This window comes from Panicum virgatum, chromosome 9N, assembly GCF_016808335.1.
Source record: "Panicum virgatum strain AP13 chromosome 9N, P.virgatum_v5, whole genome shotgun sequence".
Classification (NCBI taxonomy): Eukaryota; Viridiplantae; Streptophyta; class Magnoliopsida; order Poales; family Poaceae; genus Panicum; species Panicum virgatum.
In genome coordinates, this window is record NC_053153.1 from 24,753,519 (window position 1) to 24,779,162 (window position 25,644).

The window sequence follows — 25,644 nt, forward strand, 5'->3', positions numbered from 1 at the left end:
TTGATTGATGTGCGTAGCCTGTGGTTTTCTTTTGGCCCAATGCGAAGTTGTTTTCAGGTGTTTTCATAATCTTTTGCTATTTGCGCCTGCAAATCAAATAAACACCAAAACTCGTGGAACTCGTTAGAAGTAAACCTTATATCTATATGTTGAATTGCATTTTATATCATTTTATGTGATTGTTGACGCTTAATTTTATGAGTTAAGAGTCGTCAACAATTGTGAGGCGCCCTTTTGTGGGCTCGGGCGTGGATCCCGATTAGCACTTGAATCACCAAGTGGAAAGCTTCCACAACGAGGACATAGCATGCCGGCGAGCCGTGAACCTCGGGATAAATTGATTGTGTCAATTTGATCTCCCGCAAGGTTTAGATATTGTTGATAACTCGGCATTCTTGGCATTCTCATTGTGATTGATCAACCTGGTGATTGGCATTGGTGATTGGCTCCGAAGGCGTCTATCCAAAAGGCGCGGTTTGCACATTTCATACCCACTCCCGCACATTTCTTACTTTACTTCTTGTTCTTAGTTTGTTTAGCTAGAGTAGAAGTAGTTAGAGTAAGTAGCACACTAGAGTAGCTCTTTGTTGCTTGCTTAGTCGCTAGCTCTCTAGTGTAGTTAGTGCAACTAGCCTAGCCTTACTTGTGTAGTTTAGCTAAGTCTCTTTAGCTAAACTAGTTTTTCTAGTTAGTTTTGGTAGCTCTCTTCCTTGTGCCTTAGTGGTAGCTTTGTGCGGTTGGTGTGAATAGAAATAGACAACTAGACTTGTGGATAGGACGGCTTGCAACCTCGAGTAGGCTAGCGCCAAATCGCATCACGCGGTTTGTCTTACTAATAATCTTTGTCTAAGTTTTCTTGAAGGAATTTTTATAGGCTATTCACCCCCCTCTAGCCATTTAGGACCTTTCAAGTGGTATCAGAGCCGAGGCACCGTTGATTTGAGGCTTAACATCCTAGAGTGTTAAAATGACTCAAATTCAAATCAACCACATGGGGAAGCCACCACACTTTGATGTCAACGACTATGATTATTAGAAGAGCAAGATGAAGGCTCATTTGAAATCAATGAACCCGCAAGCTTTGGGGAGTGGTTGAGAAAGATTTTGTTGTTCTTGATCCCAACAACACCACTCCAAGAGACGAAGAGAATCTCCAACTCAACGACATCGCCATCAACACCTTCTATGATGCCTTTGATCCAAAGGTGTTTGAGATGATCAAGGACCTTGAGATGGCCCATGATGTATGGAAGAGGCTAGAAGAATCATATGAGGGCACCAAGGCGGTGAAGGGTGCTAAGCTCTACATCCTCAAGGGCAAATGGGGGCACTTCAAGATGGAGGAGAATGAGGGCATTCCAGAGATGTTCCATAGGCTCCAATGCATATAAAATGAGCTCAAGTCCTTGGGCATGAAGATTGAAGATGAATACATCTCACACAAGTTCCTTCTAGCCTTGCCAGAGAGGTTTGAGACCTTGAGGCTAATCATCTCAAAAGAAGGGCTTGACAAGGTCACTCATAATCAAGTTCTTAGGGATGTCATGACCCAAAAGACATGGCCCAGTGACTCTCCCGCGGGGCGCCTGGTTGCCTCGCATCGCGGTTGGATCAGCGACGGACGTGGGAGATGCGCGACTGGCGAGTAACGTCGAAAGTAGCGACTGCAGAGGATCTTGTTCCCAAAAAAGGCACCGAGAAATTGTCAAGGGCATGCCCGTGATTTTCCAGAAGTTCAGAGCGCTCACAGTAATTTCGCGCCGCCACCCGGCGCCAAATGAGGACTAAAATGAAAAAAGAACCCAGGATGACACAATTTCCCACTCCACTCGAATTAGAACCCTAGCGGCAAAAACCTCGGTCCGCGCCGCCGCCGCCTGCTCCTCCCGTCCCGCCGCCGGCGCCGCCACCCGCTTCCGCCGAGAGGCTTGCCGTCCGGGGCACTCTCGCGTGGCGCCGCGCCTCTCTACGCGCAGCCGTCTTCCGCCGCCATGATCTGCGCGAGTAAACGCCTTCCCCCCCTCTGCCTCGCATCTCCGCCCCGTAACCCTAGCTTGCCTGATCCGTCGCCTCGTGAGCTAACTCGTCCCGTGTCGCTTCTCCGCAGTCTCCGGCGAGGTGCCGGACGAGCCGGTGGTGTCCAAGAAGTCGGGGCTCCTCTTCGAGCGGCGGCTCATCGAGCGCTACATTGAGGTCGGTAGCTCCGTCCCAGATCCCGCGCTGCAATTTTTTATTCGGGAAAATTGTTTCTGCTAAATTCATGAGGCGGCGGTGGCGTTGCAGGACCATGGCAAGTGCCCGGTCACCAAGGAGGAGCTCAACATGGACGATATCGTGCCGGTCAAGACCAACAAGGTGAGGCTTCCATGGTATGCTAACAAGTTGTTGAAACAACATCTTCCAGTAGCACTAGCATACGTGTGGACTGTAGAGCATCACAGTAGCCAATTTATGTCTCGTAAGGTTGCTTGAGATATTTTTGAGCAAGGTAAGGAGGGGATCCCTTGCATCATGTGAAGAAACCAAATTATGCCATAAGATTGTTGTGAAGTATCAAACTAGCAACAGGTAGCACATTGCCAGTCTGCACGTACTTAACACTACTTAAGCAAGTAAAAGCCTATGAACCATACATCTGAGATTCAAAAGAAATCATAAAATATTGTGGTTTGGGATCGGTTCGTAGCCGCTGCATAATCCTTTATCTATTGATGTTTTCCTTGGTCGGGTGATGCGAGTGGACAAAAAAATATTTTAGGGTTTTAGTTTACTGTCATAGGAAATGATATACATGGCCAATCCTAGATCGATATCGTGTTGTTTAATGTTTTCTTTTTGCACTATGCTGTTAGAACACTATCCGATAGCTGCAAAGGAATTGTAGCTCTTCTGCTACTTGCAATGCAAAAATAATTTCCAAAAAATCAAGCTGATGAAATCGATGAAAATTTGATTGATTCTTTTGTCTGCACATTTAAAACATTGGGAAAATTCGATTCATGCCACCACAACTCCGTGAAATTGGGTGTCACGTTCAAAATCATACCACTCAATGGCATGATTTTCAACATGAGATCTAATTTCAAGAAATTGGAGTGGCATGGATCCATCTGACCCTAAAGCATTTGACCGCTACTCTGAAATTTTGAGGACTGAATTTATGAACTTTTGCATTCACATTGATTGATGTATTTATTTTAGGACTACAACAGTTGTCTTATCGCTCATTAGGTTAATGACTCTTGACGGTCTCATGCAAACCTGAAATATTTTATTACTGCTGTTCCAATATGCCAAAACTCTTGAAGAACTCTATCCTTGGCAGGTCGTGAAGCCGAGGCCTTTGCAGGCTGCAAGCATTCCAGGACTTCTTGGGATATTTCAAAACGTAAGGGGTTCCAACCTTCGCCAGTTATTTCTACCAGGCATATCTTAGCATATCTAAACTCTGATTATGAGTTGTTGATGACATTTCTTTGATTTTTTATTAGCATTTGTATCCTGTAATGCAAAAAAACGTGTGTCTGGGTACAACACAGCATGAGCGCCTGAACCCCCTCCAGGACCAGTGCATTTGCTCACGCCATTTTGTGCTTAAGCGCAAAGCGGCAGGGTGCAAAGCGGTTGCCTTTCCCTCCTCCGAAAACCTTTGCATTTTTAACTTATCTGTGACCTGTATGCTGTTGCTATTAACTATACGTGCCTTTAAATCTGCACAGTCTGGTCTCTTCTATACTTTTTATCGAGGTTTTAAACAGCGTTCATAGCGGCCTTGCAGCATTGTACCAGAATAGACTGTACCACTTATAGCAGCATGTATTCACACCACTATAGATAGCGATAGAGGATCTACAGAATCAATAGCTGGCTATTTAGGACCCTGCTATTTATATTATGGATGGACAGATTAGACAGCTCTATCCCATTGCATCCATGTGTGTCCATACTACTATTAAATCCTGCAGAGCTTACCCTCTTCTACTGTGTAGTTAGTAGCAACAGCATATTACTGAAGCTTTATTTTCATCTGCCTCCTACCGGAAAGCTGTTTTCTAAACAATGCGCATGCTAGTAGATCCATAATTGTTCGGTAGGAGGCTATCCTACATGTAATATGCTAAATTGTGATCAATCAAATATTGCTCCAGGTTATGGATTGAACTTAAACACTACATGCTGGTGAAACATTCCTATTTAATACTTGCGCATGATGTTGCTCATGCACGTGCTTTTTGCGCCTTGCACCTAAGGTGATTTAGTTCATCTCAAGTGTGCTTTCCACCTTTGGCTGCATGAGTGTTCTATTTGAAAGTGAATATGACAATTGACCTTTTCTTATGAATAACCTTGAATAGTTTGATGGCTCTTTACTATCTTTAATTATCATGAAATTTAATATCTTTATGCGATCCATGTCATATTACTTCCCTTTCAAAAACATTTGAATCATGATCCTATCTAGCACTAAGCAGGACTTGTTTTTCTTGAACTTTGCAGGAGTGGGATGCTCTTATGCTTTCTAATTTTGCTTTGGAGCAGCAGCTTCACACAGCAAGACAAGAACTTAGTCATGCACTCTATCAGGTCTTTCTTTTACCTATGCATTTTCTCCATATCCTGTTTATGGAATATGTTATAGTTTGCTTGAAACAATATATCAATGTTTGTTTTTAGCGTAGCATAAGTCTGTTAATTAGATTGATCAAGGGTTTGTTTGGCTTTATTGTAGCTTCTCCATAGCTTTGTAGTTGGAGCATGGTAGATTCATGTTGAACTTACCACTTCAATTGAGGAGACTGAGTTTCCCTCCTCACACTAGTTGTGCTAGGATGCCAAATCATTCAGTAGCTGAACTATGTTTGCTCGCTCCATCCATCTTTAATGGCTTATAACTCTTTTTTGGACATATAACCTTTGTTTGAAGATGACTTTTTTGAAACAAGATTGGCGATCTTGAATTACGATCTGTATTTATATAATAAAAAAGTGTAGTTTTGCATGTTGCCACAAGCCTGAAGCTTACTCTGACAGTAGTTTGTACTAGATGTATTTTTTTTAAATATGCTGAGATTATAGTGAACTTATAATATCATGGAAATACTTTTTTTTTGCTGAAAATATACTCATGTGTTTCAAAATTCAGTCACAATATGCAAAAAGGTTTACATGGTTTGATTGCTAACAACCCTAGGCATTTTTCTTATTTGTGAATGGATGGAGTGTCAATTTTTGCATGTGTTACTCTTGTAGGTTTTCTTGCTGGTTGACCTTGAGAGGAGCATTGGTCTTGCATTTCAGTGCTAAAAAATAGGCTTGACTGCCAAAATTTATATTGTTTACTTCAGCAGTGCACGTTTTAATGGTTGTTGACTTAATGGCACTGGGCATTTATTTCTGGTATTTAAACTGAACATATGCTGAGCTATTGATAAGGGATTCTATTTTTGTTTCCGTTTGCATTATAAAATATACGAAACGATGGTTTGGTCTGCATTAATGCTTAACTGGAACTAGGAGTCAACTGAAGTACTGAACCATAAATATTATTAGTGTAAACTGCTAATTCATTTTTAAAGATACATGTCTAGTGGTCAACAATCTCAACTACTGAGTTCTTTTGGTAAAGAACTGTACCTACCTTAGTTTCTTCAATTTTTGATAGAAAAACTCTGTATGCTCACATTCTTATTACTGCTAGAATTTTCTGCTGCATCGAAGTTCAGACGTTAAACTCGTTCTCAACTAAATGGTTTGGTTATATACGTTTTTTTTTTCAAAAAGAAAGAAAGAAAGAACATTATCTGGTAACTGATCTGTGTACTTGCTTTTTTGTCCCTTCCAGCATGATGCTGCCTGCCGTGTTATAGCCAGATTAAAGAAGGAAAGAGATGAGGCAAGAACACTTTTGGCTCAAGCTGAGAGACAGATTCCTTCATTAGTTGCCGGAGCTGCTCCTGCAGCTGTAGTTTCCAACGGAAAAAGAGGTATCAGCTATTCAATGTGATACTAACTTAACCTCACATCATAAATGGAATTCCCTACTGTGAGCACAACTGTATCTACAAGTTCAGATTCTCCCTATAAATTGATCATTCAACTGTATCTATAGCAATGGAAGATGAAATTGGCCCTGATGGCAAGAAGATTCGTCCTGGTATCAACCCTGTCATGATTGAAGAACTTACAGAGTGCAATACCATGCTTTCCGCACAGCGTAAGAAAAGACAGGTATACATTGTGCACCTTATCAGTGTTAAAAGTAGAACAAGGTCAAAAACATTCATTATGGTAGTTATACTTTTATCAAAAAATTTCTACGTGGTAGGTTAAGGCTCTAGTTTCATACCCTTACATGGTAGTTTAAGCTTTATTTGCATTTTGTTGTTCAGTTAGTAACCATTTCTTTCTGTTTTCTCTTAGGTTCCGCCAACTCTGGCACCAATCGATGCACTTGAGAGATATACTCAGATCAGCAGTCATCCCCTTCATAAGACAAACAAACCGGGCATTTTGTCCATGGACATTCATCCTTTAAAGGTTAGTTTGTTACTGTGCCTTGTTTGGATATTGTTATTCCTGAACAAATCGAATCACACATTGTTGTTACTGGACATAAGGTTAGTTTGTGGCACTTCTCGTAAACAACCACCAATAGGGGGCATCCCATTACACCTTATGATTTTGTTGCCCATTTATATCAAAGTGTTTGGAGTGTACTTCGCCTTGATATGGTATATCAGTGAGCAGGAAAACCAGTGTTTTGTTCTTGAGGCAAGAGCCTTCTGTGAAAATGTTGAGTTATACTCCTTTACAGTCACTAGTTTCAGTTATCATCATGATATTATCGATGTACCTTTATATTAATTGGAGCTTTGCTTATTTCAACTTTAGATTAGTTAAATTGGTGGAGAATTTTGTTCAGTTTATTCAGTTACTTTATTCTCATGATGGATTCACAGGACATTGTTGCAACTGGGGGTATTGATACAAATGCAGTACTGTTTGATCGGCCATCTGGTCAAATCTTGTGCACACTTACTGGTCACTCAAAGAAGGTCCTTTCCCCATGTGCTTTTAAATTTTACTGTATCCTCTATAGTTTTCACCAAATATCTTTCTAAGGCTGTTATAACACTATACTCCATCACACAGATAACCACTTTGAAGTTTGTTCCACGTGATGAACTCTTTGTAACTGGATCCGCAGATAAGGTAATTTCCATTTATTATGGGTTTATTTGGTAATCGCAGAAATAATAGGTCATAGTAATATTGGATTACTGACTTATTCTCAAATGTTGCAGACTGTTCGCATTTGGCAAGAGAGCGAGAATGGGAACTATAACTGCATCCATACATTGAAAGATCATACTGCTGAGGTTAGTATTTAGGTTGTCTGGTTTCTGTAATGGTGCTTGCTTTGTTAATTCCGCAATTATCCTGTCTTTGGTAGAATAGCTTCTTCAGACAGCATTGATATGCTATTTAGGTTGTATGGTTTCAGTAATGGCACTTGCATTATTCCACAATTTTCCCATCTTCTGAAGACTAGTTTCTTCAGACAGCGGTTAATATGCTCCATGCGTAGATTTATATTCCTTTGTTTGCATTCAGATTGCCATTGCTGTAAATTTGGCAAGGCATACAAATTTGCTATTATTAATTTGGTTATCTGATTGAAAGACTTTATGGTTTGACGTAACAATAAACTGAGGTGAAATTTATATGGTAAATTATAATTTGCAAAATGTTTTCTGATGGATATATATGATATGTATATGTTTTTATCACAAAGTCATAAGAAATATGACTCTTTTTCAGTCAAGTTTTCTTGATTATTGCACTCTGAACTGTTTTACTAATTTATCAATGCTAGTAATTACAGAAATGTGAAATGCTCCCTGTCTTGTTCACTTCTGTACCACAACAGTTCTTGGCACCTTTTTAGTTAGCAGGGATTGTAGTGCTACTTCAATAATTCCTGTTTAATTTTTTAGGTACTTTCTTATTAATAAAAAGCCTATTGTTCCTTTTTGTATTCTTGTAGGTTGAAGCTGTTACAGTCCATGCAACTCAAAAGTATTTCGTGACTGCTTCCAAGGATAACTCCTGGTGCTTCTATGATATTTCAACAGGGTCTTGCCTCACACAGGTCACCTCCTCCCTCTACACACATGAACACAGCACTTGCACATATTCTTACTGCTCATCAATATGCAAATAAATATGCGTGATTATTTCACCAGGTTGGCGAGGCTTCAGGACAAGAGGGATATACTTCTGCATCATTCCATCCGGATGGTCTTATCCTTGGAACTGGTACCACTGATTCTGTTGTTAAAATTTGGGATGTGAAGACTCAGGTATGATTTGGTATTATGCATCATTTTATTCAAGAATATATTTTTAGGTGATCATGCTATTGAGACACGCCTGATAATGAATATTTTCTATCTGTAGGCACAGGCCGCAACGTTTAAGGGGCATGTTGGACCAGTCACTGCTATGTCCTTCTCTGAAAATGGTTACTTCCTTGCGGTAAGTACTTTTCCATAAAAGCAGTGCACACAATGTTGAATTTATTTGGTGTCTGATTTTCTCCCATCACATTGCAGACCGCTGCTCATGATGGTGTCAAGCTTTGGGATCTTCGGAAATTGAGAAATTTTAGGACCTTCTCTCCTTATGATTCAGAGACGCCGACCAATGCTGGTAAGTAGGTTGTGAACAACCACAATGGTGCACATGCTTGCATCTTTATAGTTAGAGCTAATTGAACAAGGTCATCTGAATTATGAAATTCACTATGCACATGTTACTTCGATACTGTACCATCCTTTGTGGTATTCAGAATGTGCCTGTTTTCTTTAGTATTTATTTGTTCTTTTCAAGTATATTGTGCTTAATCATATGATATCACTCTTTTGTCCTGCAGTGGAATTCGATGTTAGCGGAAACTATCTTGCAATTGGTGGTTCAGATATAAGGTACTTTCCTGTAACTTGAGTCCTATTTGTAATTACTGGCATTTGAGGGTCCATGAATTTCCTGGCAATGTTATTTTGGGGGTTCCTATTTGTAATCTAGTTAAGGTATATGGACCTCCAGTTTGCAGGCTGGTTACTTGATTGCCTAGTGGTTGCTGAGTTCTTTTAGATTGTTTTGCTATACATGCCTGTTACTTGTTTAAACTTTGTTGATTTTCAAATTAGTTGCTTTTGATGTGTTTTGTATAGTACGGTCATACTTATTCCACAAGAGACTGCTTGAAATGCTATGGTTTCTTCCATTGAGTCACTTAAAAATGAGAATGCAATTATGCGTTGGTCTCTGGGCTTCTGTCTGGTACAGATGTTAAACTTTATAGACAAGACCACACGTGTATCTGCATTATTTTTGTTGCATAAATAATATGAACTCCTTGGTCCCCATGTAGAACCTGACAAATATTAGAATTATGTTTTCAGTATTAAACTATTAATGCCTAGTATAAATGCTTCTGCAATACAGAAGAATAATCCCTAGTGGTAGCAAACTGAAAGACTGCCTTCTGACCGTGTCTGTAGGGTTTACCAAGTAGGTAATGTCAAGGTTGAATGGAATCTTATCAAGACATTACCAGACTTATCAGGAACAGGTATATCCCTCTTTTGTCGCAGTCTTTGATTACCATCCCAACTTGGAGCACACTGATGACCTACTGTTGTGACATGTCCTTACACAGGTAAAGTAACTTCTGTGAAGTTTGGAGCCGATGCTAAGTACATTGCCGTAGGTTCTATGGACCGCAACCTACGGATATTTGGACTCCCTGGGGATGACCAAATGGAGGAATCAAACACAGCAGCCGAGTGAGGAAAACCATTGTACTTGATTTATTTCTTTTTGCGATGCTCCTGCTCTCGTTTGATGATAGGGCTGCGTGCGCATGGATACATCACCACTGCAAGAGGGAAGGAAGGGAGCACTGGGCTTGGCTTCGGTCGGTGTAAACAAGCTTGTGACATTATTGTATTGTAGGGCTTACTAATTCGTCTGATGAGGATATGAATTGTTTTGTTTTGAACACGAGTACGATGCTGAAGTCCCCTTGCAGAGAGTTAAGCGATTCAAAGGTCCTTTCTCTGCTTCTTTATCACATGTAGGCGCACTGTTTCAATGTCTAGTTTGCGAGTGTGGCCCAAGTAGTCTGGTCGGTAACGGACTCCGCTGCAGGTTATCCACTGTCGGCAACGTGTAGGTGTCGCTGTCAGTTTGAAACCAGGGCTGCAAGAGTTACATTTCTATGTTTCTTTTGTTTCTATAAAGGAGTCGAAAGAACGGAAACTCTTTGCGGTAAATACCTCCTTAGCAAAACGAGCTACTGTGCAGCTCACCAGAATATGGTCGATGTCTCCGAACTTTTTTCTATTGTACGAAATGATAAAAAAGGTACTGTTCTACATGCGTCGAAGTCTAGTAATCTTAGGCAATAAAAATTCTTCTCTAATTATATTTGCACTATCAAATATGCCCATGAGTTACCATGGTCGAAGGTCCTGTACGGGTCGTGGCTGTTTTTTTTTATGGTGGCTGATTTTTTTTTGTGCGATGGGTTTTTCTTCGATGTGGATTTTGTTGTGTTTTCACTGCACATTTTCTCTTTATGACTCGGAAGCAGTTCCTCTTTTGTGCTTTTTCTAAAGATTTGAAACATCATATTGAAAGATTGGTTGGCTGTTGCCACCACTTTTGTTTAGCAATTCTCTCATTGTTCACTATCTTTTCCCTCTATCACATTTACCCTTTTTATGAGTTGGGTGCTATGATTTTCTAAAGCCTTGCCCCCTCCTCTCACATCCTCTCACTGCACATTTTCTCCTTATGACTCGGAAGCAGTTCCTCTCCAATACTGCAAAGGGACTCTCCTTCACTGACGTGTAGGCTCCATTGCACTCGGACCCACACGTCAGCTGATATGAATTGGGTCCGATCTTCTGAAAGGTTCAAGATAACCATCTATTTGACCGACTCGAGACACCGCTTCGGCTTCAAATCCAAAGAGCTGACCCCACAACCATAGCACCATGAATCCTATGGTTATCAACCAAGCTATTGCCGGTCGACCACGCCAAGAAAGCTTACTCTTGCCTACGAAACGAAGAACACAATCAAGTGCACGGAGAAGCAACCAAATCACAAAAAGCAATTGATTCAACTCATGATTGAGGTTCTACAACTGATGAACGGTGAACTGTTCTAGACAGATTCGAAATAAGCAAAACCCAAACCCTAGAGAAGAGGGTGGCGGTTGGATAAGTAGTCTTAGGGGCGGTCAATACCCTCTGGGCGCAACCCTAATGGGCCTAAACAAGATACACGGTCCAGAAGACCAAAAAGCAGTGGCACAGCACTGAGGCAGATTCTGGACGCCAACTTGTTGAATATTTTCCCGTCAACTCCGGATGAGTTTGGGCCTGGAACCAACGTCATTTGAAAGGTTATCTTCTTAGCTTTCCATCCATATAAAGATCTCCCAAATTCGAGTCCATATGCTACCTGGGTGGCCGTTTTAGTGCAGACTGCTCCTGGACATCGAAACAAACCCACGGCCAACTTGTTTCGATCCTCCCTCTTGACTTGGTCGCCCTAACTGATCCTGCACGTCTCCAAGCTCATCTCCAAGCATTCCTTCACCTTCTCCATAGTTCCTAATCATAATACAATTATTAGTAGCAATCTATCCTCATGATCATACGTACAAAGAGGTGTTTAGAAACAAGCTCACCTTTAGATCCAATTGTCGTGCTCGAGCTCTAGTTATTGAACCTTGAATGTTGTTTGTATCTAAAGAAGTGATGTCCTTATCATCCTCCCCCTCTTGAATCGGAGTCGTTCTCGACTCAAGCTCATCTTCCTCTTCCAAGTATGCCTTCAATCTGAAATGTTAAAGGTGGGACTAACCCCTAACCCGGGAGGCAATTCAAGATTATATGCATTGTCATTTCTTAATTATTTTAAATGGACCATCAACCCTAGCCATCCCGTTTGACTTTCTTAATTCTGGAAATCTATCCTATCTCAGGTGTAACCAAACTAAATCTCCCCAGTTGAAGCTTAATTTTCTGTTTACCTTTACTACCAATGATTTTATACTTTTCATTTATCTTCTCAATGTTGTGCTTAGTTGTCTCATACATTTACAAATAAAATCAGCATGTTTCTTGACATCACTATGAATCCTCACTAGTAAGTAAAGGTAATATATCAATTGGAGCAAGAGTATTAAAACCGTACACTATCTAAAAAGGACTTACCTTGGTGGTAGAATGTGTTGCCCGATTGTATGCAAACTCCACACGAGGCAAACATTCTTTCCATACCTTCAAAAAAAATTTCTTCAAAATAGCCCTTAGCATGGTGCCAAAATGTCCTATCAGCCCTCCTTCATGCACTTCTTGTATCAATAAAAGACGAATGGAACCAATTGGAATGCATATGCGGTTAGCTCTAAACAAAATGCCATCATTGATCACAAATTTGTTCCATGCACGACCCTCTCTAAATTCAGTAACACATCTTTAAAATCAGTAACAAAACTGTTACACCTTGGATCGGTCAGACCGGTCCCTCTGACCGATCAGACTGGTCAGGGCCAGAAAACTCCAAACCCAAGTTAAAGAGTTTCACTTGATCCACCAAGCTAAGACTTGATCATCAAAGTAGCTCAAAGTTAGTTCACAAAGATTTCTCTCAAGATTCTCAGTTGGGTGACTTATAAGCACTTTTAACCGTTGTCAATCAACCAATGTTGCATTTCTCTTAATAGTACAATATACCTATACTTAAGATTAAATATAAATCACAGATCATCCACTTGAGTTTTGAAACACTTTAACTTTGACATACGTGGTAAGTCGTTGCTTCACCCTACCAATTCGCACATAGTAAACTGTCGGTTCACCAAAGCTTGCTTAGTCCCTCGTACTAGTCATCTCGGTTGGTTTTTTCGTCACTTACCTTCACCTTATTGAGTTGAGTTTTGCACATCAACAATGAATTATATTTTTCATTCTCATATCTTTATATCTTTGTCTTGCATTGTAATTATGAACCTTTGATCCTTTTGACAAAGAACTATTCATATGTCAAGCCATAATTAGAAACCTTCATTGATCAAAGCATGAACACTTGTTTTTATTTTCCTTCACAGTATGCTTGACTTTCAACAATATTTTCTTTTTGTTTGATTCTTCATCACATGAGTCAATGACATCAAACATACCTATACTTAAGATTAAATATAAATCACAGATCATCCACTTGAGTTTCGAAACACTTCAGCTTTGCCATACGTGGTAAGCCGTTGCTTCACCCTACCAATTCGCACATGGTAAACCGTCGCTTCACCAAAATTTGCTTAGTCCCTCGTACTAATCATCTCGGTTGGTTTTTTCACCACTTACCTTCACCTTATTAAGCTTTGCACATCAACAATGAATTCTATTTTTCATTCTCATATATTTATATCTATCTTGCATTGTAATCATGAACCTTTGATCCTTTTGACAAAGAACTATTTATTATGTCAAGCCATAATTAGAAACCATCATTGATCAAAGCATGAACACTTATTTTTATTTTCTTCACAGTATGCTTGACTTTCAACAATATTTTCTTTTTGTTTGATTCTTCATCACATGAGTCAATGACATCAACTCTTTTACAAATAAATCCCTGCTCATGATATCTTCAATAAAAATATTAGTTATTTAATCATATTGTCATTCAACTCACCAAAACTCATTAGGGGTCTTGATGCACTTACAATAATTCATCTTTATCTCTTGGTAGGGCTACCAAAAAAGTTCAAGATTTGTGAGCTGTTTAAATTTGACTTACTAAAAACTCAATTCTAGCTAGGCTATACTAGGAATCAAGTCGGGCTTGGACATAATCTAGAGCTCGCGACCTCCGATGTTCCGAGATCGAGATGAAGCTCAATTATTTTTATTTTGCATAGCATGTATATACACCCTGCTACCTCTATTAAATTTCCAATCATTAAAAATTATAATAATATAGCTGGGGACTAGAACCTTCAGGCCCTGTTTAGTTGGTGAAAAATTTGCTACAGTACCCATCACATCAAATCTTTAGACACATGCATGGAGCATTAAGTGTAGTTGAAAAAATAACTAATTACATAGTCTAACTGATTAGTATGAGATGAATTTTTTAAACCTAATTAGTCTATAATTTGATATTATTTGTCAAGTAACAATGAAATATGCTATAATATCAAACCCAAACTTTTTCACCAACTAAACACACCATCAGTTAGCTAGGGAGTTATTGTATCCGCACAAGCTAAAATAGGTATAAAATAGTAAATCTAAAGATTTAGATATGCTTCTCTTTTCATTTATTCGTAAAATTAAATCTGTCTTTTATACTAGCATTTTCTCATCTACCATCAATGCTGAGTCTGCTGTTGTGGAGTCGCTGTGTCATGGTCTTAAGGCCAGTCTCAATGAAAGTGTCATAGTAATATCATGAGAATTAAATTTACTGACATAGTAAATTTTTTATGAAAAAAAAGATGAAGAGTGTTATAAAATATGAGAGGAGTGTGTGGATAACTCATCCGATTTGATTATCTAGTTTGATCTTGGTAACTGTGTGTGGATAATCCTTTCACTAAGACTGGCCTAAAAAAAAAGTTCAGATCGACCTCGGCTCGGGATGCTCCGGCTTGAGGTGGCAGGCTCACTCGAGCTCGGCTCCGGGCCTCGGTTCATCTCCTCCCTCTGTTTCTTTCTTCGACCTTTCCCTTCTCTCGGTCTCGGACTCTCTCCTCCCTTGCTTTTCCTTCCCTGGCAGCGACGACTGGGCGAGCGGCGGCGCCATTTATCACACGGTCTTCGCCCAGCCCTTTGCCTGCGACGAGCATCCACCAGGTATGCCCGCCCCTTCTCTTTCCTTCTGCTGTGCGAGACGGAGCACCCTAAACCCTAACAAAACCATCTGTATTCGGATCTGAATCCAGTTAAAATATATTTCCTACTAACATGGATTTCGTTTGCAAAAAACATCGGGTGTACATGTGTACACCCATGTCCTATGCTGGGTCCGCCCCTGCTTCCCATTTGGATCTTGAGAATACTGAGTAGTGGCTTCTTGATTTGTTTTCCTCTTTGATTTTCTCCTCCCCCCATTCTGATCCATGACTTGTAATTCATTTCTCGCACCACTGAGCAGTGCTAGTGCTCCATTATGGGGTCATGTAACCATTATAAATCAGGTGGAGTCAATATTCTCTGGTGAGGCAAATAATGCTCACTGGAGAAATTCACTAGCTACATTAGAGTTGAAGCTGACTTGCTGCAGAAAACAGGAGAGGGAATTATAAAAGTGTCCAAAGGTGTCATATGATATGCTTTGAGATATGAGTAGGGAAGTTCAAAGGTGTCAAGAACTAGTGGCAGACTGGCAGTTTCCTAAATTTGACACTTGCTATAATGATATGCTACCTTAGCATTGTTGTTTATTTATTTAAAAAAATTCTGAAACGTACGCCACAGTTTTTTTTTTTGAAAAATCTTGTATCTGTTTATCCGTATCGGGTCCTGGTACTGATACGAGTATCTGTATCTGCGATTCACCTGACAGAGGAAAGCTGAGTTACTGATTAATTAATTCCTGTTGCAAATACGGCATATGTCTCTCTAACTAGATGTTCTTTGGCTCTGCCCAGAGTCGTATATTCAGTCAACTCAACAAGCCAAGTTACATTACTATTGGATTGGACAGCTGTTATACATTTCAAGAATACCATCTTTCCCTTGAAGGTTAGAGTGACATTTCTGTCTTGAAGGTCCTTTTGAGTATTGCTCTCCGCGCTTGCCACACAGTGTTCTTGAAGGTTCACTGTAGTAGATGATTCCAGTGTTCTTGAAGGTTCATTGTAGTAGATGATTTTCTTTTATCTGTTCCTGAACGACGACTAGTTACACTGGTCATTTTGAACTTTGATTTGGACCTGATGCAAATTTCTTGACATCTGGGCTAAGTTCTATTGACCAGGTAGCTTCAGAAATATTTCATGTGAAACTTTCTTCTTAAGCCCAAAGTGCTTCAGAACTCTGGGAATCTAATGGAGGACAGACCCTGCACTAAGTGGGATGTCATTTTAAGCTACTGCTTTACTGACTCAGAAAATGATGGATTGATGGAACCTTTTCTTATAACGCAGATATTACTCTGAATGATGGCAACTCTGAAAGATGCTGCTGCAAGGAAGCCTGTACTGGCAACAATCCGTCTTATTGTTTCAGCTGGTGCTGCACGTCCTGCACCTCCAGTTGGTCCAGCGCTGGGTTTCTATCGGCTCAATTTGATGGCTTTCTGCAAGGATTTCAATGCCAGGACCCAGAAGTACAAGGCAGACACTCCAATGCAAGTCACCTTAACTGCTTACAAGGATAGCACCTTCGAGTTCGTTGTCAAGTCACCCTCAGTATCATGGTTCCTCAAGAAGGCTGCAGGAATAGAAACAGCCAGCAGTCGCCCAGGCCACAGCAATGTGTCATCCCTCACTCTCCACCATGTGTATGAGATTGCAAAATTGAAGCAGGCTGACCCCTTCTGCAAGCACATGTCGCTTGAGGCGCTGTGCAAGTCCATCATTGGCACAGCTAACTCCATGGGCATTGAGATTGTTAAAGATCTATGAGAAGCTTAGTCAAGGAAGAATTCCGTGACATTTGCATGTTCCTAGTTTTTAGTTCGTTCTGGAGAGGTAGAACTCTGTAATCTTACTGAGCTTTCTACCATCGTGATGTCTGATGCCCTTCTGGACTTTTATACAATTTCTGGTATACCCTTTGGTCCAGCCTTTTTTTTTCCTTTTGTTGTTTTTTTTTGGTGGGCAACTTAACTGGTATTTGTGGTTTCACGATGGTGTTTCAAATAATACATTGCAATCCTAGTATCTTCCACATGGATATGTTATACTTTGGAAATGATCGAAAATTGCTGACTGAAGCTCATCAGATTCTTATGCCATAGGCCAGTCTGGAATGTAGTATTTGTTGATAAGTGAAATGCAAATCTGTAGCTTGCCTTGCCCTGTATATTTTTGCTGTACTTTACTAGCCGTTTTCAATTTTTCATGAAGCATTCAATGGAAAAGCATAAGCACGGAATGAAGCATTCGGTGGAAGAGCTAGCGAAGGCAAATATTTAACAGAAATATGCCTGACATTCAAATACATTAATCTCATTAAGAATGGTGAAGTTGTCTACTTAGTTGTCACTTTGCTCGTGCCAAGGATGATCATAAAGCAAGACCTTGCTGCTTTGTTAAATAGTTGTCAGGCACATGTAAGCAATACAGTCCAACAACTAGAACAGTTCCTGAGCTTCAGGAAAGATGAGGACATTGGAAATTTGTCAATACAACATGCTTGCTTAAGTTCAGTACAACATTTCAAACCGGTTGTGGTTTGGCGCAACTGCAAAATTCCCAATATCAACTAGGGATGCAAATTTTCATTTACAACAAACTCACATGCACCATGTAACTGGTAGAAAATTGAATGCTAAACTAGCCATTGGCTACTTCCATCTTTGTTTCCAAATTGCCTAAGGTAACTTTTCCAGATTCTTGGGCACTGATGTGTAATAAAAAAAGGGAGAAGTTTTAATTGCTGATCTCTTCAAGAACAAGATATTGCAGGGCTACTGAGTATTTAGCTTTTCTTGCTTTTTTGGTTTCACTTTCTGAACTCCAAATATTCTTTAGTATGTAGGATCCTGTGCCATCAGCTACAAAAGGACAAGAAAAATTATTTAAACATGCTAACTCAAGCAATATTAAACCTCAATTCAGCCATGAACAACATAATTGGAACTAGCTTATGAAATAAAAGAAAAGGTCAATTGGCATTTTCAATAATAGATCTACAATTTTGTGCAGATTATTTGACAGGTAGTTTGACATGTTCACCTGGGTATTTTAAGTTGGATAAATAATATCATGCCCCAACATGCTTTCTATTCTGAGTACGTCAATGTAAACTATTCTACCATCTCAATGATCGAAACTTTTCAGGTGATAAGTGGCAACACAAAAAGAATTGCATAATAAAAGTAAGAACTGAATGAATAAGAATAGTGTCTACTACAGGATTTACCTCGGATTGTATGTATGGAATTTATCCATCTCTTGTAAATAAACAGTGATCTTGGGGTATCACCTTGCTGTACATCAGATAGTAATAGATTGCAAGAACCAAGGGTTCCAAGCTTTGCACTATGAAAGAGATTTAGATGGTTACTCCAAACAACAAACCAGTAATAAGAAATTCCATGATTTTTCATTGACTGCATCACTTACTTCGCATGTGCAATAGCATTGTGGCACAAAGCTAATACACGGACCATTGCCAGATCTCGAGCTCTAGTAGTTCCATATCTTTGTTGGCAGCTCCTATTACAGTTTCAGCCAGGTCAGAACTACCTAAATAGAAAAATGAAGACTGCAATTCTACTATTGTGTACTGGTGTATAACTTTTTTGTATAGCGGAAAGTGGAATCAAACACAAACGCTTTTTCAGAGGTTATATTATCCCTAAAACATAGAGAAGTAGTTGTGCTATAAGGAAATGCTTAACAACTGATGACAGCATTCTAAATGAGATATTCTGAACTATGGGACAATATGAAACCAAGTAATATGTACAAAGGATTGAGTATAACATTAACAATTCAATAAAGAGCACACAACAAAATATCTGTTTTTCAGATATCAGTGCCCTCAATTTCGTAATTTAAGTTTGCTTAGAAGAACATAAAAGGGGCATTTCAAGGTTGCTGCCTATTAGGAAACAAATGCTGAATCAGACTTACATGCCATGGCATGAAGTTAACAATATATGTAGAAAAAATGTCATTAACATCACAAGACAGAACAGAAGTTACACCTTTCGGAGAAGAAATCTGCAAAATCGTCAACAATGACTGCAGCAGGGAAGTTGTCAAGAAGGTGAAATGCAGCAAAGTACTTTCTGATTTCATCACCATCTTCAATGTATCTAGTTGCAGATAACACATAATTTGAGCAAAAATTAGCCATCGCTGCATCAAACGGCTACCATTTAGCAAAATTTAGACAAGAGACTAAGAGAAAGAACAACCGGCATCACAGTCTATTGAATACACAACGTTGCACAATGCCACAATCTATCACCTTCATGACGACAAATATGAAGAAAAAGAACCACATCCACGAGTCAAAGATCCCTTACTTGATTTGTATCCTCTGAAGTAAGCTCATCGATGGATCAACACCCTGGAATCAAATGAGAAGGTGTGGCTTCAGAAAATGAGGAACATCGGTCCAGCACGTGCAATCCCCGCAGGTTGCTCCCGTTCCCCGTAAGCAACGCTGCCAAGCAAACGAAGGCTCCTCACCTGGGACAAGAAAGGGGGGTTGCTCTCCAGCCTCCCCTTGCTGCAGATGAACACCACGCCGCGGCCGCTCTCCGCCGCGCGGTTCACCGCGAACTGGAAGAGGAGCGAGGTCTTCCCGCTGTCCTTGCAGCAAAACAGGAGCACGGCGTGATGCGTGGGCCGCTATGCTACAGCTCGATCCCGGCGCGGCGTGTACGCGAAGGACGGAAGGAGCTAGCTGGAGCAACGCGTGGTGAGCACGAGGCGCGTACCAGCACGGGGGGCCCGAGAGCAGGATGATGCCGGCGCCCTCGTCCCTCCTTGGGGCGGTGGAGGTGGAGGAGAAGAACCTCTCCATCTCCGCCGGGGATTAGCCGACGGGGGCGCGGAGGAGACGGGGGTGCCGGCGACGTGTTCGACGGAATGGCAGCGTGTGGGGGTGGCGGCCTGGCGGGGCCAAGCGGGAGCAGAGTCTGTCAACGAGCCGAGGTCGATGCCTCGATCGAGCCCAGGGCAGCTACAGCTAGACGGGTACCTCGAGCGGACCTCGACGAGCTCGGCTCGGATAACGCTACTTGGAGTTGGAGCCCGAGCTCGGCTCGAACAACGCTACTTGGAGTTGGAGCCCGAGCTCGGCTCAAATCAACTCGAGAACCGATAGGCCAAGAGAAAACGGGATCGAGCCGGCGAGCAGCATTAGCACAGCAGGGGCCAGGGGGAGATGGAAATTTGGGAGTGGGCTTGGCCGAGTGCGATTTGTCTCGGGCCTTGGCCCTTGCCCCTCGGCCCTTTTTAAACAACGGTCTAAGCATGTGCAACTCCGCTGGAGGAAAAAGTCTTATCTTTACCTCCAAATATAGGTCGAGTATGCTTCAATCTTAAACTCGAAAACAGGGTATTTTGACTCTTCGGACTCGAAACCGGATATATGATCTCCCTTTGTGGTTTTTCGTAAATGGAGAACTAAATAAAAATACCGGTTTCTAAGACATGTAACATTTATATTTGTTATGATAGAAAATGAACTGATCATTGATGGGATAACTTCTAAATATTTGCTACTAGAATATAGATACATCTTCTAAATCTTTGCTAGTATCTCATCAAAAGTTTACAACCTTACCATTGGCATTCTATATTTTTTCTATGATTATATATCTAATACAATTATTATGAATTATGGAATTGCTGGCTAGCTACATGGTTAACTCCCAAGTCCAAACGTAGGATCCAAACGTGCAGCCATCCGCGAGCAGGGAGGCGCACTATAATGAAGTGTCATAGAAAGGTTTTGCAGGACGATGAGCATATAGCTGAGATACTTAAGAAGTCTACGAGGATACAACACTAGGGCGCGAAGACAGGTGATGTGATGCAAGTATGGCCTAGATGATACTCAATGTATTCATGTTCATGCACATCCAGCTTTAAGATAAATCACATCTTCTTCACTCAGTGTAAGCAACAACTACCTCTCCTGCATCTGGACAAGGTGCATCAAATCCACCAAGTGAGAAGACAACACAAAATAATCCACAGATTGCATGTCAAAGAGAAATTTAATAGTTAGTGTATCAATATCAAAATACAATAGGCAGCCATCTTGCTAAGGGCCTATGTAGGCCACAAGATCAAAACATTCTTGCAAGACACTATGGGTCCGTTAGACTTAACCAGCTAATTTTAGCTGGATGGATCCAAATGGGCTGGGTTAACGCAATAATAACCGTTTAACTAGTTGAATACTAACTATCTAATTAGGTAAGCCTAATTTCAGTTTGAGTACGGTGCATATCCAATCTCTTGTGAATTAATTGGAGATATTGAAAAATAAAACCATATTTCATATAGTAGTATAAAAGAATGGAAAAGAATATGTGATGTTCCTAATACTGGTTTAAGAGATACATAGTTGGCACCCAATAGATACTAAAGAAGACATGACTTTTGAATATTTACTATTACTACTACTTAAGAAAAAGTGACACACATTGAGCATGTGAACCTTTTAGTAATTGAATGTTTGTTACAACTAATTTGGAAGCTTTACAATAAAGTAGTAGGAGATATTGGAATATATCTATACTTATTTCTAAAGCGAGTAAGATTTCCACCTAAATTTTTTTGTTTGGTTCATTGGTTTGGTCCATCTTGTGTCACTGACAGGTGAGCCTTTAGTCCATCCCATATGCGAGTCGGACCAGCTTTCCGACCATAACTCGACTAGATCTCTACAAATTAACGCACGTGCAACTATGTGTATCTAATACTTATACCAACTTTGTTTGCAGCAACGTGCAGGCATATTTGCCTATCTCCTCTCCTAATTGTAAAGTAGGGTGTAAATCCTTCCGTTCTACTTTAGCTTCGTCCGTCCAAGCAAAATAGGAAATCCCTGACCGTGTGCGTATTAGTTTACGTTTTCTAAAGTTTTCTCTGCTCCAGCTATAAATCCTATTGGCAAGACTATACACGGTCTTCATACCCCATGCCGACGGTGATACAACAGCATCCATGGTAAAAGATCAGCACATGTCGCTTTCACCCAGGCATGATGCTCCTTCCTCTCTTTGCCTCTTCTCTCTCTCTCTCTCTCTCTCTCTCTCTCTCTCTGACACGGACATTCACCTTGCAAGTAAGCATGCATTATGCAACATGCTTCTTTTCTCTTTTATTCAGAATAATTCTACAACCAAATATCCAATTCAGGAACGGTTGATGCGGCTAGATTGCTCATATTCTTTTGCACACTTTGAGATCCATTACAAATATATTTTTAAAAAATATTTTAAATTCATAAATTTACACTTTGGAAATATAATATAAATGCAGTTTTATCATCGACACTATCTTGCACACATGTAAGAGGTGACAGGGCCGTCTCCAGAATTTGGAGGCCTATGTGCGAAACACAAATGGGGGCCCTAAAATATATGAAATCGTATCTAATAGAAACAAGGCATGTACTTTCACTAAATAATAGAACTTCAATATATATGATTCATATAGTATTTAGCAGTCTATCAAATGATTATTGATAAACAAGTCAACATAGTACTGACCTCACATTCCATGAAAAAGCATCATCCTTCTAGTGTTTGTTGAAATGAAAGCCTCAATTATATCTTCATAATTAATCTTCTCCAAGACATCAATTTCAAGTGCTATCGTCGCTAGCCCATTAAGTCGTTCTTGTGTCATAGTTGAACGCAAGTAAGACTTAAACAACTTCAGTTTAGAAAAACTTCTTTCTGCAGATGCAACAGTCACAGGAATGGTTAACAAAATTCTATATGCAATAATAGCATTAGGATAAAAGGTCATAATTTTTAACGGAATAATCAATTAATAGTCACAATCAATTCTTGTTGACTGATGTACCGCATTGCAGATTATACACTTGCAAAGATCATAATTTTTAACGGAATAATCAATTAATCAAACAAACTAGGATACCTACTGGATAGGAATTTGGAAATTAGAAAGCAACAACAAAACTAGGTTAAAGGTTTAAAGCTCGGTGCCATGTGCTCACCTCAAATGTCTAATGCGGCGATGGCGTGCAGCAATGACCGGTGAGCGGTGTAGGTCAGCAGGTGCAGGCGTGGCGATCGGCGACCCGGCGACGGAGCTGCGACGGCGTGACGCGGCGAGCCGGCGACGGCGCTGCGCGGCAAGCTGGTGATGGTGCGGCTGGCCGCTGGCGGCGCGGCGACCGGCGACGGCACGGACGGACGTCGAGCGGAGGGAGGGACGAGCGCTGCGGTCACGTCCAGGCGATCGGTCGAAGGAAACTAGGAAAGGAAGCATCGGCGACGGCGACGATTCGTGTTCTCGTGGAAGCAGGCCTGCGTGGAAAGAAGCCAGGAAGGCAAGTCAATGGGCCACTCTGCTTCATTGGCCGACGGTTCGTGACTTCGTGTGCTGCTATGGACCTTGACACTATCGATTTGCGGACCCTTAGTTTTTGGAGGCCCTGCGCAGCTGCTCACCCTGCACATGGCCTTCAACGGGCCAGAGAGGTGAAAGAGGAGAAGAGATGAAGCTAGGGTTTCAAAGGAGTTGACATAGTTGTTGTTTTCAATTGACATTACAATATTTCCTTGTGGCATCAAATGGTATCGCAGGATCTATGGTCTGGTATGAAAACTTGACTATAAGTATTTTATTATAAGTTAGGGATTGCATAATAGCTGGTCGAAACTTTCACTGTGTTTTTTCATAGAAAGATAAATGATGTGTCTAAGGTATGTATAATCTTTGCAGTAATAATAAAGCAAATAATTATGTAAACATGTAATGTTAGCCCGTAGCAACGCACGGGTATATTTAGCTAGTAAATTCTTATGTGCATGTGAACCTCATAGTGATTGAATATTTGACATAGCTAATGTTGGAATCTTTACATTAAATACTAGAAGATATTTGGAATATGTGAACCTCGTAGTAATTGAATATTTGGTATATCTTTACAACAAATAGCAACATATATTTGGAAGGTAAAAATTATTGCTCTGCATGCAAACCTCATAGTAATTGAATACTTGATGCAACTATTTTTAAAGCTTTACAGTCAAGTAATTGAAGCTATTTAGAAGATACGTATGTGAATCCCGTAGTAGTAGAATACTTGATACAACTAATTTTGGAAGCTTTACAATCAAATAATAGAAGACATTTGGAAGATATGTATGCGAATCTTGTAGTAATTGACTGCTTGGTAGAACTAATTGAATACTTGGTATACTAGTACCAAATAATTTTGAAAAACAACCAAGTAATAGAAGGTATTTGGAGATATATTGTTGTCGTGCATGTGAAGCTTTATATTAGAGTACTAGAAAATATTTGGAAGATAGTCATTAAACCGTTAAGATCTTCTTAGCTGCAAAATATCTTCTCAAAGATTTTTCGTATTTTTCATCATTTTGAACAACTAGTATAATAAACAAAATAAACATATTAAATAATATTCTCAACAAATGTATTATCTACATGCTTGAAATAACATGTGTCAAGGATACCATGTGTGTTATTGTACATGACCATAATGCGGATTGTACCCACTATGAGGAAAGATAAATATATAGTAATATGAAAGTTGTATTTTATTGTTACGCTGGTATTACAACAGTATAATGATATCTGTGTGTCAAATTTACATTTGATAATTTTATTCTTTAGCAAGATAATTATATGATTTGCACCCATATAACATATCTACGTTGAACTCATTTATTTTACCTTAAACTCACTATTTTAGTTCGCACTCCAATCATATACAAGATTACTCAACTTGTGGTTGCAAGTTGAGACTAACAATATTGATGATGATATAGTTCTAAGAGCTAAACTCAAACAAGTTCATATATTTGAACATATATATTAACGTTGAGAAAAAAGCTAGTACGAACTCATATGCGCATAATTTAAATTTGGACAATACCACATGTGGCAGAACCGCCTAAATTATCCCGGCTCAAGTGCGTAAACCATCACCATAAAGGCAACATTAGCTTAAACGCACTTCAAACGGAACAATTTTTGGTCTGTCGGGTAACGTCCCGATACAACCACCGATTCTCGGATCGAACAAGCATACCCCGCACGAAGGCGAGTTCAGAGATATTACAACCACAATTTTACAACTCAGGCATAATAATGATTACAAACCAGTTAAACGCATTATTACAAAGCCAACTTAAATAACAGTTATACAAGCTATGATTATAAGTTCAGAGTCTAAACAGCGGAAGATGAAACACGATGACTACAACACGTCGCAAAAGTATACCAAGCTAGCCCAAGCATGGTATCACTCGTCATAGTCATTGCCGGCCGAAGACGTATCCCATTCTACGGACCAGCCAGGAGGCAATGAGCAAGGATAGGTTAAGCTAGCGATCTGATCCTCAAAACTCATACCTGAAAAAGAGTTTCAACAGCAAGGCTGAGTATTCTAATACTCAGCAAGACTTAACCGACAATGGGTATAAGTAGCCCACTTTAACTAGACTATGCAAGGCTTTGTGAGGCTCTGGTTTTCCTTTTGTTGAAAAGCAATAAGAGTATGTCCTTACTTTTAAGTTTTAGCTTCAAGATTCTAGTTGATTAACCATTCTATGTAAGCAGCTACTATCCAATCATGGTGGAACTTCTAAGCAAACATCAAGATTAATAAGAATATTGTTGCTCTTATTACTCTGTGT

The 25,644-nt window shown here is 40.1% G+C and overlaps 3 protein-coding genes across 7 annotated transcripts; 2 read left to right on the plus strand and 1 right to left on the minus strand.

Moving 5' to 3' along the window:
• The first annotated feature begins 1,809 nt into the window (after positions 1–1,809).
• LOC120690539 (pre-mRNA-processing factor 19-like) lies at positions 1,810–10,135 on the plus strand. The gene is made up of 18 exons (XM_039973224.1): positions 1,810–2,004; positions 2,108–2,193; positions 2,284–2,355; positions 3,326–3,388; positions 4,498–4,584; positions 5,843–5,984; positions 6,110–6,228; positions 6,421–6,537; positions 6,960–7,055; positions 7,153–7,212; positions 7,305–7,379; positions 8,048–8,152; positions 8,247–8,363; positions 8,461–8,538; positions 8,616–8,712; positions 8,936–8,987; positions 9,567–9,637; positions 9,725–10,135. Exons 1-18 carry the CDS (start codon positions 1,992–1,994, stop codon positions 9,853–9,855), a joined length of 1,581 nt encoding a protein of 526 aa, XP_039829158.1. The 5' UTR covers positions 1,810–1,991; the 3' UTR covers positions 9,856–10,135.
• Positions 10,136–14,709: 4,574 nt separating this feature from the next.
• Positions 14,710–16,987, plus strand: LOC120691104 (50S ribosomal protein L11-like). Of its 4 annotated transcripts, XM_039974073.1 has the most exons (4): positions 14,710–14,774; positions 14,863–14,939; positions 15,737–15,830; positions 16,235–16,987. In XM_039974073.1, exon 4 carries the CDS (start codon positions 16,247–16,249, stop codon positions 16,712–16,714), a length of 468 nt encoding a protein of 155 aa, XP_039830007.1. In that variant the 5' UTR covers positions 14,710–14,774; positions 14,863–14,939; positions 15,737–15,830; positions 16,235–16,246; the 3' UTR covers positions 16,715–16,987. The 4 variants fall into 4 exon arrangements, with proteins under 4 accessions (XP_039830007.1, XP_039830008.1, XP_039830005.1 ...); XM_039974074.1 differs by lacking the exon at positions 15,737–15,830 and having other exon boundaries at positions 14,723–14,774; XM_039974071.1 differs by lacking the exon at positions 14,710–14,774 and having other exon boundaries at positions 14,781–14,939.
• Positions 16,988–17,314: 327 nt separating this feature from the next.
• Positions 17,315–19,937, minus strand: LOC120691103. 2 transcript variants are annotated; one of them, XM_039974068.1, is made up of 7 exons: positions 19,708–19,936; positions 19,457–19,574; positions 19,291–19,334; positions 18,967–19,077; positions 18,380–18,472; positions 18,177–18,295; positions 17,315–17,808 (listed from the first exon to the last, which is right to left on the minus strand). In XM_039974068.1, the coding sequence occupies exons 1-7, from the start codon at positions 19,791–19,793 to the stop codon at positions 17,684–17,686; spliced, it is 696 nt and encodes a 231-aa protein (XP_039830002.1). In that variant the 5' UTR covers positions 19,794–19,936; the 3' UTR covers positions 17,315–17,683. The 2 variants fall into 2 exon arrangements, with proteins under 2 accessions (XP_039830002.1, XP_039830003.1); XM_039974069.1 differs by lacking the exon at positions 18,967–19,077 and having other exon boundaries at positions 19,708–19,937.
• Positions 19,938–25,644: the final 5,707 nt, after the last annotated feature.

Excerpts from the sequence above, each read along its gene's own strand:
- LOC120690539 (XM_039973224.1), top strand. Across the intron at positions 7,380-8,047 it reads TGAAAGATCATACTGCTGAG|GTTGAAGCTGTTACAGTCCA; the intron begins GTTAGTATTTAG and ends GTATTCTTGTAG. Across the intron at positions 9,638-9,724 it reads ACCAGACTTATCAGGAACAG|GTAAAGTAACTTCTGTGAAG; the intron begins GTATATCCCTCT and ends GTCCTTACACAG.
- LOC120691104 (XM_039974073.1), top strand. The coding sequence starts at position 16,247 with ATGATGGCAACTCTGAAAGATGCTGCTGCAAGGAAGCCTGTACTGGCA.
- LOC120691103 (XM_039974068.1), bottom strand. The coding sequence starts at position 19,793 with ATGGAGAGGTTCTTCTCCTCCACCTCCACCGCCCCAAGGAGGGACGAG. Across the intron at positions 19,575-19,707 it reads CTCTCGGGCCCCCCGTGCTG|CGGGAAGACCTCGCTCCTCT; the intron begins GTACGCGCCTCG and ends CTGCAAGGACAG. Across the intron at positions 18,473-18,966 it reads GCAGATTTCTTCTCCGAAAG|GAGCTGCCAACAAAGATATG; the intron begins GTGTAACTTCTG and ends AAACTGTAATAG.